Source organism: Protopterus annectens, chromosome 7.part0 (genome assembly GCF_019279795.1).
Source record: "Protopterus annectens isolate FY-2018-M chromosome 7.part0, PAN1.0, whole genome shotgun sequence".
Taxonomy (NCBI): Eukaryota; Metazoa; Chordata; order Ceratodontiformes; family Protopteridae; genus Protopterus; species Protopterus annectens.
In genome coordinates this window covers 882,670,700-882,683,059 of record NC_056739.1, presented here as the reverse complement: position 1 = coordinate 882,683,059, position 12,360 = coordinate 882,670,700, and the positions used below count along the sequence as shown (strand labels likewise).

Below are 12,360 nucleotides of genomic sequence, written 5' to 3'. Positions count from 1 at the left end.
TGCTATTATGCAATATCCTTATTTAAGAAAAAAAATACTTAACTTTTCTTAAATAATGTCTTTGTATAACGGCGGATTGCTGTTCTTCCGCCGGTTGTGGTATACTGAGTCTGAGTTTTGATGTACTGCGCATGTGTATGGGACTTGCATTCCCATGCATACCCAGTACATCAAGGCTTTGAAACGGAAGCAAAGGAGAAAAGAAAGTCTTCGTTGCTTCTTTCTCTCTCTCTCTTTTTTTTTTTTTTTTTTTTTTTTTTTTTTATTGTATAAAAAAAAAAATTGGGGGGCAGTTTATACCAATGGAAAAAAGTCTGTGCGACCGGACCTTTTTCCGATGGTATATTGTGGGATTTACAAATGGGCACGCTGGTTGGGCTGGCCAGTCAGCGAACACATTTTAGAATATTAATAGGGAGGAATTGTATAATTTACATCCACCTGTGCTATCACCATCTCAGGAAGATGAGCAGCACTGGTTAATGTCTCATCTGAAGGATGGAACACTCAGGAGTGCAGCACCCCTCTTATGCAGACCATATATTGCAGACCACTTTTAGTAGGTTCTGGTTTAGCCAGGAGTGATCTCTAACTTGCTGTTTGGTGAAATTCTGGAGAGTTTGTCTCCTAGGTGGTTATGAGACTTAACCAAGGTCTTATAGCTACCTCTGGAAATTGCATCCAGCAGCAGAGCTATGTTTTGATTTAGAGGGTTGGCTGTTATTTCCTAGTGTTTAACTTGTGTACATTGTTTTTACCAGTTTTTGTTCCTCCTGCTGTGTCTCACTTTATGCCCTAAGGATTTTTAATGTGATGTGTGACAAGGCATCATCATTATTCCTTTTTGAATGTCTTATTTACTCCAAATTAGTAATATCACACAACACATTTTACTGAATCATAAACTTGCATGCACATTATTGGATATTCCATGTCCTGTGCCTTGCATAGACTAGCAAGCTTCCACTTTCACCTGTCATCTTTTCAAAGGCTTAGGAAGGAGGTGTCTTGCAGAAAAGCTGCAAAAATTGATTAAGGTATACATAAGAAGAAAAACTAGCAAAAAATGTGTATAATTGTCCAGGTTCATTAGATGTCCTTCCTTATTACTGTTGCAGTATTCATAAACACGTGTGATCTCCTGCAAGGGATAGCCCAATGTTCAGCCAGTATACCAAAGCCTTTACATCCTCCTAGTGTTGGATGTCAGGCATATATGCACCATGTGCAGGCAAATGGCATAAAGGTGACATATGTACACTCCATACTTAGAATTTCTTTGCCATCAGTCTGAACGTCCTTTGCTGAGATGGTGCCATTTACACATAAATGCCTCATTGGGGTTCCTTCTTTTTCTTCCTTTACTTGTGTACTTAAGGTTCATGTCCTGGAAAGGAAAATGTTGGTGTAGGAGGCAGATTCCACATAAAGACCATCACATTAAGTGTTTATTCTGCCTAGGTGCTTCACATGATCATACCCAGTGTACCATTTGTCAGGCTTTTGTTCCCAAAATGCTTCATAGCTATCTGTTGTCTTTATCCATTTATCTTGAGAACCATCTCAAACTTTTGACCCATGGTCCCAGTGCTGAATCCACCTCCCCAGAGGTATAGCTGTTTCTTAAAAAGACCAAAAAGTCTTGGTCTGAATCAGCTGCTGTCCAGCCTGTGCCAGACATCTCATTCGAGCTGAGATAAATCCTTGAAGACCGTCCCGGGCCAGCACCAGTTTCTTCTGCCACAACCCTTTTGGAGGCCAGCATGGAAGCAGCTTCTCCCATGTCCTCTGAGACAATGCAGATGTCTGCCATGGACATTGAGGGGGAACCACGGCTGATCATTTCCAAAAGGAAAGGGTCTAGGGGTATTCCCCAGATTCTGGTTAAGGAAGAGGTCCCTGGTGCCTTTGAGCCTAGGCATGGCTAAGAGCCTCATAGGTTGGTCAAAACTGACATCCCACTAAAGAAGCAGAAAACTAAGCACATTCCTACTGTTGCTAAGCCTTCTCAGAGGGAGTGGCAGGATTTTACCCAGGGCTTTTAGTACTCTGATGGCCTTAAGACCACCTCAGGGTTTTTTTTTAATCCTGCTTCTCCTTAGTCCTATACTGTAGCCAAAAATACTAGGTAGTCTGATTCTTCAGATGAGGTGGTGGATTCAGCAGATGAATTATTGGCTAACTCCTCACAAATTACCTCTCCTTTGTACTATAGCTCAGTGAAGAGGGTTAGTTGAGTCTGACTTTCACTTTGAGGAATTGTCCTTTGGCAAGATGGAGCATTTTTAAGTGGAATGGCTGACAAATCTCGTATTCAAAGAGGTATTATGAGCTATTGCTGATAGACTCTCCTAAACCTTCTGCTTGTTCCCCTGTGTTGGATACCTTGTATACATTTGCACCTGCCTCTGGCTCCTGATTCTCACCTCCAGCCCCCGTGGAGCTTCACAGTTTTTATAAAGTTCTTAAAGCCTTTAAGTACCTCTACAGGTGTCCTCCTCCAGACCCTGGTTTGGTCTCCCTTAATGCTGACAAGCCATTCAAGCTTTTGCCTTCTTCCAAGCTTTTTTTCCTACTGATAGACATGTTATGGAGAGGCTTGGGAAAAGGGTACAGATCTTCCATTTTGGCTTACAGGGCCGTTAATTACAAGCAGGTATGACTAGGTTTGTTTTGGTCCTTTTTTCACAACTTGGGAGAGTTTTGTCTGACCTTCCTGAAGGTAAGACCGCTGCTTTCTCTTCATTGATTTCCAGTTCTTGGGTTGCTTGTCACTTCAAATGTAGTTATGATACAGCCAAAGCATCCTCTAGAGCTGCTGTTTCAGGTTCAGTTATGAGGAGGTACTCTTGGCTTTGCCTCCAGACTTTATCTGATATTTAGGTCAAACTCCGTAATGCTTCAGTAACTCAAAGAAATCTTTGTTTCTCCCATACCTAAATTTCAGGGAAACTGTTCTCCTAAGTCTGCCTTTTATGCATAGACAACCTCGCCAGCCTTCCATGGGAAAGAGGGGTCCTAAGTATGTATTCTCTGATAAACCCACCCAGACTTCTAAAACTGAAAATCCCCCTTTTCAAGATAACTTTGCCTCCATGTGACATACTGTGATGCCCGTACACTGGCCCAGCAGTCAAGGAGCCTCTATCCTTACCACTAACACCAGTGAGGGGTGTCCATATATGGAAAGGATAGTAAATACACACACAGTAGAGCACAGTTTCCCTTAAGAGAATACATAGATCACAGTCAGTCTGGGGCTGGCTTCTCCCTTTCTCTCCATACCCCAATAAGACTCCCCACTGGCACAACTATAGGGTTCAGATTTCAACCTAGTGGGCAAGCTAAAACCTCCAGCACCCTCTCCATCCAACCAGTGCTTTATGTCCCTGCCCACATAACTGACACACACACACTTTGAGATGAGAGTTGTATACAACCACACAGACACTCCTGGGGAAGGCTGGCACAACTTCTCCAGCTGTGCCCATTTACCCAGACTGTATGGTAGTACCACTTGCCACCACCCACTAATATTTATCAGCTACTAAAAAAGCCCTTAAAGGGTGTCCAGTTGCACTTACCAGTTGGATAATAATATTGCACAGTAATAACTGAACAGTCGAGGCTTATTGGAGTGGCTTGGCCAGCATCACTATATACATGCAATGTACTCTAGAGCTTAAATTATTTCTACACAAAACAGCCGCAGTTGAAAGGTTTAAAAATATTTAATAAATAGTAAAAAACCAAGACAGAGTACGTCTTACTACACAGTGCTAGTCAAGAGTTCAGAGTTCACAGAGAAATACTTAAAATAATACAGTAGAAAAGGTCTGACATCAATTCAGAAAAAAAAACTAATCTAATATTCCTAGTTCTTAGCTATATCTAAGAGAAAACACAGTTCTAAAATAAACTTGCATATAGAACACTGGCAGAGTGCTGGTGAATTGGATGTTCTCAAGTCAAATGCTCTCATTCTTTGTCCTTAAATTGGTAACACAGTACCACTGATTCATTTCAGATTACATAATTTCTTCCTGATTCCCAGGCCAACAGAAACTCGGCCATTAATAGCCGTTTTGATCTTGCAGCTGGTCAGGAGTCCAGAGCAATAAAATAAATTATACATGTAAATTCTAGACATTAACTCTGGCCTCAAAAACAATAGGCAGAATTGCCTCCCTGTAGACATCTTGGCAAGTTTTAGATCAAAGAATTTCACAATGCTTGACTTATCAGTTTTCTTACAGCAGAGTGCACAGTTACATTTATTTATTTTTTTTGCAGTTCAACATCCAGTAGTCTTTTCACATTTAAGAGAACAAGCCTGTGGCTTACATTAATATTTACAAATGACAGAATTATCTACAAAATTCTATCTAGCTAGTCTGGCAGCCTTCACCTATCTTCACACGTACTTTCTCCTCTTCCCATCAGCCAGGTTCCCGTCTCTCAGGGTTTCTCTGTCTGGCAACAGATTACTTCAGACTCCTGGGTTCTGTCCATTAGACATCACAGTTATTTTATGATATGGAAATCCCTTACCCCCTTCTCAGGTCTTCCTCAGCCTCCTCCAAACCAACGTCCTCATTCTTCTGTGATTCTGCAGGATTTACTGGATTGGGCACCATTCAACCCTTACCAGAATCCCAAAGAAGAACAGGGTTTTACTTGTTAATGTTTTTGGTTCCCAAAAAAGACGGATCCTAGAACTCTCCTTTCAAAATACATTTCTGAAGATTCCTTTCTTCTGGGTGCTTTCCCTCCAGACTGTTTCCCTCTTGCTTCCACAAGCTTTTGTGGTGTCCCTGGTCCAAAAGGATGCCCATTTTCCTATTCCCATTCACTGTCACTTCATGAAGAGTTTACATTTCTTTGTTTATCTCCTTTTCAGTTCTCTGCTTTGCCCTTTGGCCTTTCTGCTGCTCCAAAGGGGTTCTCCAAACAGCTGGTCCCTGTAATAGTCTTTTGCAGGCTTCAGGGAATCCAGATATTCCCATGTGTGGACAACTTGCTTCTTCAGGCTTCCTCAGTCCAGGCTTTTGCAGGATCTGTACTTTACCATGCTTCTGCACAGACTGAGAGTAATCTTTAATCTCAAGAAGTCTAGTCTTATTTCACATAGTTCATAGGACAATACTAGGCTATTGGCCTGGAAGCCCTTATAAGCCTAGCCAAGAATTTTGCCCCATGTTCCCACAAAGTCAGAACCTGTTTCCCTTGTTCAGCAGAGACATAGGTTGGATATCAGGGGTGTATTTTCTGTTTCCCATCCAGTCATCCAGGTTCCTCTTAGAGGGCTAGTGAGGTACTCTGCTTGCCATGGAGAGGGAGTCTATTCCACAGATGGGGGAGTCTTTAGAACATAACTGTATCCCGCCAGCAAGTTATTTTAATGTCACAGACCAGGTTGAGTCTTTGCGTGTGGTTTGTGTGAGTGGAGTTTGAGTTATGAATATGCAGCAAATCCATCAAGGCTGGGTCTGAGATGGCCTTGTGTGCCAGACGTAGGGCACCTCTGAGCAGTCTCAGGATCACATTTTTTGGGTTGTCCGACAACTCCTCAAGACCACATTTTTCTGAGTTGTTGAGTCTACTTCCCCTTACTCTTATTCCTGCAAGGGAATTTCTCAGAGTCCTGGGGTTCATAGCATCTCCCCTTTGCCAAGCTTTGGATGAAGAAACTTAAGTGGTACGTAAAGTCGGTTTGGCTCCAGCCTGGAGTTTGCAGTTTGGTTATTTCCTTGTCTTAAACTCTAGTCTCACTGGTGGATTCAGCAGATCTTCCTCAATCCAGGACTGCCTTTTCAGACTCCTACCCGTACTCGAGCTCTTCACAGATGTTTATAGTCTTGGATGGAGAGCCTCTTCAAAACAATCTGAAGATTCAGGGTCTATGGCCCCTTCATCAGAGGTCAGACCACATCGAAGTAAAAGAAATTAAGATACTCATTCTTGCATTTCAGGCCTTTTATTCTCATTCGTTTCCAGGCCCTATAAAGGCCTTTACAAGACAACATCACAGTCGTGGTATATCAACAAACAGAGGCACAAGGTCTTATCTTTGTAGACTAACCTTTAAGACCTAAGATTTGGATATCAGCCATCAGGTAACCCTTCAGGCAGTGTACATCCCTTCAGAATGCAACTTTATTGCAGACTCCATGAGCAGGTCCGCTACACAATCTTACGAATGGGATCCTTCACAGAGAGGTGTTTCTGGGCATAGAATTGGTGAGTTATTCCTGAAGTGCATCTTTTTGTCTCCCCTCTGAACAGGCAACTTCCTCGCTTCAGTTCCAGAGTCCCAAGTCCTCTGACTTTGAAGGTGGATGCCATGTCATTTTTTTGGAAGAGAATGTTCGTATATGCTTACCCTCCCCTTCCTATGGTCCTGCACAATGTCATGAACGTCTCCCCAAGAATCTTGCTGGTGACTCCCTTTTGACCCACACAGCACTGGTTTCCCCTTTTCACTTGGCCAACAGCTATCATTACAAGTTACCTAACTAAATGGATGATCTCGCACAAGGGATCTTATTCACCATCACTAGTCCACTCTTTAGTTGACACTTTGGGTGATAGAATTGTGATCCCACTTGGACACCGTTTTTCTGAGGATGTGCTTAGAGTTCTGCAAGAGGCCAGGAAACACACTACCAGAAAAATCTTATATAGCTAAATGGTAGAGGTTTTCTCTTTGGTGTCTCAAGCATCACCAAGATCATGTCTCACTGGGGGTTTTCTTTGGTCCTTTCTTACTGGATTAACATACCCTTCTGTTAAAGCTTATTTGTCAGCAGTCTCTGCTAGTTTCCCTTTGAATCCAGCACTGGCCTGTCATTTTGAGGTGAAACTAAAAGATGTCCTGTAAGTCGGGCTCACAAGAAAACTTAACCCCTTCTTGGGACCTTACTTTTGTTCTTGCAAAGCTGACTCGTAGGTTGGTATCAGGCTATCCGTCCAAGGGGGCCTTTACAAGCCTAGCCATGACAATTCCCTGGCTATTTCTTCCCACAATATTTACTTCCCTGGACCGCTGTCTAGCAGGGTGACTGACATGATCCCCGGGATGAATTTCCTGTTTCCCCTCCAGTCGTCAAGGTTCCTTTTGAAGAGGGCCAAAGAGGAACTCTGCTTGACATGTATGGGCAGTCTGTTCCAGAGTCTGGGGAGTCTCTGGGTCAGGAACCTATCCCTCCAGCATGTTTTGTTCATTGTGATGACAAGGTTTAAATCCCTGGAGCGTGTGGCTCCTTTGGGGCCTGCCTCCTCCTCTTTGCAGCACTGCACCTGGAAGACTGTTTTGTTGGTTGCCTTTAGCTCAGCCAAGAGCCTTTCTGAACTAAATGCTCTGAGGATGATTCCTCACTTTTTGATTTTTCATAAGGATGTGATGTCTTTGCATGCTAATTCTCCTTTTATGCCAAAGGTGGTCCATGAGTTGTCTCTTAGTCTATTCAACTTCCTTTCTTTTTTCCGTGTCTGCAATCTGCTAGTTAGAAGGTTCTTCACCCCTCATGTCTACACAGACAGCTGAGGTATTATTTGAATAAAACAAAGGCTACATGCAAATCTGATCAGCCTTTTGTTTCTTTTCATACCATGACATTGGGTTTTGTGGTTTCTAAGCAAACCACCTCCTCCTGAATTTCTAAGGCCATTTCTTTTTTATTCTTTTCGTGGAAAACAGCTTTCTGCTTCATTTGGAGCTCATTCAATGAGGCTAGTGACCTCTTCTGGAGCTTTCTTCAAGGGTATGGATACTAGATCCATCCTTGAAGCTGCAGCTTGGTCCTCTGTCCACACTTTTACTAAACATTATAAGTTGGTTGTCATTTCCAGAACAGGATGTTCCAAGGCTATCCTTAATGCGTTTGTGGAGGGCTCCTCTGTGCCTTCCTCCTCCCATCCTTTTCAGTAGCTTTGGTAATCTTACACATTATGAATACTGCAACTGTGATAAGGAAGGACATAGTGCAGTTGTGTAAAATCGTACCACAACAGTAGAGGTCCTTCTCTGCACTTTAGCAATATTCTTTCCCTCCCTTCTACCTCATTTTCTGTCGTCTATTGGGAACTCTTTGCTAGTCAAGGGGTCTTTGACTTTCTCTTATGTTTCTTTTTCCTCCTGGATGTACATGTTCTTCTGCTTACTGGAGTTTCTGTAGTTCTCCTGGGGCACTTGAGTTCTGTGTATGGAGCATACGTACATCTACTTTATGACCTACTCCTACACGGAGAGCATATGCCTGACATGACACTAGGAGGATGTAAAGGCTTTAGTATACTGGCCAGACAATGGGCTATCTTTTGTAAAAGATTCCACGTTATGAATATGGCAGCAGTGAAAAGATTGGCAAACTTTTACACAATGGTACTTTCCACAAAGTTTTATCAATAATCTGAAAAGTCATGGTGGATATCCTAAAGCAAAAGATAATGTGATTTATTTCCAAGAAGAGTTTGTAAATGTTCAAAGCAGCCACAAAGAATGATGGAGTGATAGAATTAAAATGGTGATTAAACTCAGGAATTCAGAGCAGGCATGGGTTTCTATTACTTGAAAAATCTAGTAAGGAAAAAAGAATGTAATAAGGTAGACAAGTAAGGTAAATTAGGCAAAGCAGGTAGTCTTTATCCCAACTTTGGGATGTTTCATTTGCATCAGATGCATTTTTCTCAACTTCTTGTCTGATATAACTGTTGCTATGTATCTGGTAAGGCTGTCAGTGATGTCTGTATAATGCTTTTGGTTATTAGTTTATTTATCCATTCATTGTTCATCAGAAAGATGATGGTTATGAATAGTTGACTGGGATGAAAGTCATAGTAAGCTTATAAATTTTGAAGACTAGCTGCAGAAACTGCAACCAGGCTGTTTTGATGAGTAATTCATTATTAATGGCGTGGTTTAGATCAAATCCAAATCTGCCTTTTTAATCTGTGTAGGAGATTTTGAAGCATGATACAGGCATAAAGTTCTGTCATAATATTGACTCCGGTACCGAACATGCTGTTGGATATTGTATTAATGGCAACTAGTTTAGTTATAGTCACTGAATGAGTTGAATAGTGCTTATAGAAAGATTTATGGACAAATAAATGATATTTTTTTAGAAAAATGAATGTAGATTTATATAATTATCTTAATATCACAACCCCAGAATTCCATTTTTTTTTTTGGCACCCCCAAAATTCATAAAAGCATAGATGACCCCCCCCCCCCCCAATGCATCGATTAGTTGATGGTAACGACTCAATCACTTCAGCATGTGCAAAATATATACATTATGAATTAAAGAAGATCCTTGGAAAAGTAATACAAATTTGCAAAGATTCCTGGACTTTTTTGGCGCACATGAATGATGTTGAGTTTGACTACAATGATATTCTAGTCACTATAGATGTATGTGATTTATACACAGTTGTTCCGCAAACTATAGGGCTAGAATGGGTCAATGAAATGCTGATGTATCATCACTTAACACATGACCTAGTAAATCTAATTATGGAACTTTTAGAAATAGTATTAAGTAATAATTTTCTAACTTTTAATAAGAAATATTTTTTGCATAAAAAGGGTATTGCTATGGGGTCATCATGTGGGAGGGCCTATGGGAATTTAGTTATGGTCTTCTGGGAGAGAAATCATGTATTTAACAGTAAATACAAAACATTTATTAAATTGTGTCATAGATTCCAAGATTATGATAGTATCATCTGGAATGGTACATTTGATATGTTGAATGAATTTTTAACATATATAAAGACTACCACTGATTTTCTAAAAATTTACATGGGACATTAATATGGAATACATGAATTACCTGGATGTACATCTTATGAAAGACAATAGTAACCAAGCTTATATAGCAGTCCACCACAGAAAGGAGTCCTACTCCAGTTGCTTCTTGCATTATAGTAGTTGCCATCCGGAGCACCAGAAAAAGTTAGTTGCCAAAGGGCAACTAGTAAGAGCAGCCCGGATGGTGAAAAAGTTTGATCAATTCGAAGAAGAGTGTAATTTTTTACGTGACTTTTTTTTAATAGGAGCTATCCAGAAGTATTAGTTGACAATTTAATACAAGAAGTCACCATCAAGAGAATGAATAGATATTTTAGACCCATTTTAGATAAACAAAGCATAATACACAATTAAAGTAATTCATTTGATACTAGTAATGTCAGTTTAAATAATGATGTAATCAGTGTTTTAAGAGCTTTAGTGCTTACCTTTTCTCAGGAACATAATATAATTAGAGACATAATAGTCGATAATTGGGCTATCCTAATGGAGGATTCTCACTGTAGAAATCATATCAGTGAAAAACCTAAAATAGTCTATAGGAAAGGTAGAAGTTTCAAGGAAATTTTAAAATGTATAAATGATTCACTCACCCATGCTAACATAGGTATGACTAAATGTGGCTCTTGTCATTGGTGCCACAAAATTAAAACCGGTGAATCTTTTCATGTTAGGAAGAGGAAGTTTCATTTACTTAGTAAATATAATTGTAAATCTAAAGCTGTTGTATATTTAGCTACATGTAATTCATGCTCAATGTTCTATATAGGGAAAACAGAGAGATAGCCCAAAGAGTATATGAGCATGAATATGCAATAAAGAAAAATAAATCGAATAATGCACTAGCAAAACATATTAGTGAGTATAAAGATCACCAATTTTCTTTTATTGTGATTGACCATGTGGAAATGGAGGATAGGCGACCTTAGGGCCTGTATTTAGAACTTAAAAGAATTGAAGTGGCAAATAAAAACACAATCAGATATGTGGCCCAGAATAAATGAGCATAGCTCAGTCACCCCAGTATTGAAACTAAAGGCATTACATAGAAATAAAATTGTGTGATGCATACTGTATTATATGTATCTTATAAATATCAGTCACATACATTCTGAAAAAAATCTATGCATAGATATACACACACACATTTTATTTATATATATATATATATATATATATATATATATATACACACACACACACACACACACACACACACACACACACACACACACACAAACACTAGTTTGTTTTTCTACATGGTTTCTTATAAACATTTATTTATACATATATATATATATATATATATTTATTGAAGTTTTTTTTTTACATTTTTTACATTTTTATTTATATATGTAGTATTTATCTATTTATTCATCTTTAAATTGTGATTTTAATAATTGGTAGCATATGAATGGTAACATACACTTTCTGAATGTCCCTTTAATAAGAGTGCTATTCATTAAGCACACTACATGTAGGCATTTGTTTTTACTGTTACTTGCATTTTTTAGAGCTAAAATGTTGTTCATTATGCTATATTAAGCAGGATAGTGGGCATAATTGATTGAGGTTTTTAATGAAGCAATTTACATGGTATAAAAGGAAGTGATGTCATGGTTTTAAAACTGAGGAAGTTTAACAGGGTTTAAACAAAAGCACTTATGGATTACTGTGGTGTATTTTTTATTTTTCATTTGATGTAATAGTGTGTGGTTTGGTGCAAAACTGAAGGATTTGTTTTTTCATCTTGGTGGCTCCTGGTTCGTTTTGTTTTCCTATTTCATAGTTGGTTTATCGTTCTGTTTCTCCTAGTTATAAATAGTGTTATGAGTGCATGCTTAGCTGTGTATTATGATTACATTTTGGTTTGTTTGAATGCTGTCATTTTAATACTTATGATTTTTTTTTTCTGTTGATGCAGTTACCACGAGCAGTAAGCACACAAACTCTTAGTGGAGCAGGCTTCCTCAAGATGATAAATCGAGCAACAGAAGCAGTCAATAAAATGACTATTAAGATGAATGAGTCTGATATTGTGAGTAGCATCTCTGTAACAGGCTTTTATCTTTCATTTGCTATTCTCTAATTCTAGAAGTTAGCTGCTTTGTAGACATCCTTTGTTTAAATCACAGTAGAGTCATTTTCTCCCAATTTTGACTAAAAATGCATTTGCAACAGGCATGATGCAGAGAGACAGCAGTACAAATTGAATGTTTCAGAACAGGAGAAATACTATATCACAGTTAAGTTCCAACATTAATAAGGCATTATTTTTGCATGTTGGAGCTCAGTTGAGAAGAACAGAGTCATACAGGGAGTACTGGAACTTTAATTTCTTTTCACACACACACACACACACACACACACACACACACACACACACACACACACACACACACCATGACTTTGTGATGTACAGGGAATGCTAATATAGTGGTGTGCTTTGAAACCGGTGAAAGAGTAGATACTGTGGTTCATAATTAGGTGCAAATTGAATTGAAATATGTTGCCATGCACAAGTTGCAAGTGCCTGAGTAATGAAA

At 39.3% G+C, this 12,360-nt stretch overlaps 1 protein-coding gene across 1 annotated transcript in view; it reads left to right on the top strand.

Annotated features, from left to right (window-relative positions):
• Positions 1-12,360, top strand: part of LOC122806764 (sorting nexin-1-like) — a 1,692,021-nt gene that overhangs the window by 754,575 nt on the left and 925,086 nt on the right. Inside the window, exon 9 of the mRNA XM_044077461.1 lies at positions 11,739-11,852. Within this exon, the coding sequence (XP_043933396.1) occupies positions 11,739-11,852 (114 nt within the window). The remainder of the gene's footprint in view (positions 1-11,738; positions 11,853-12,360) is intronic.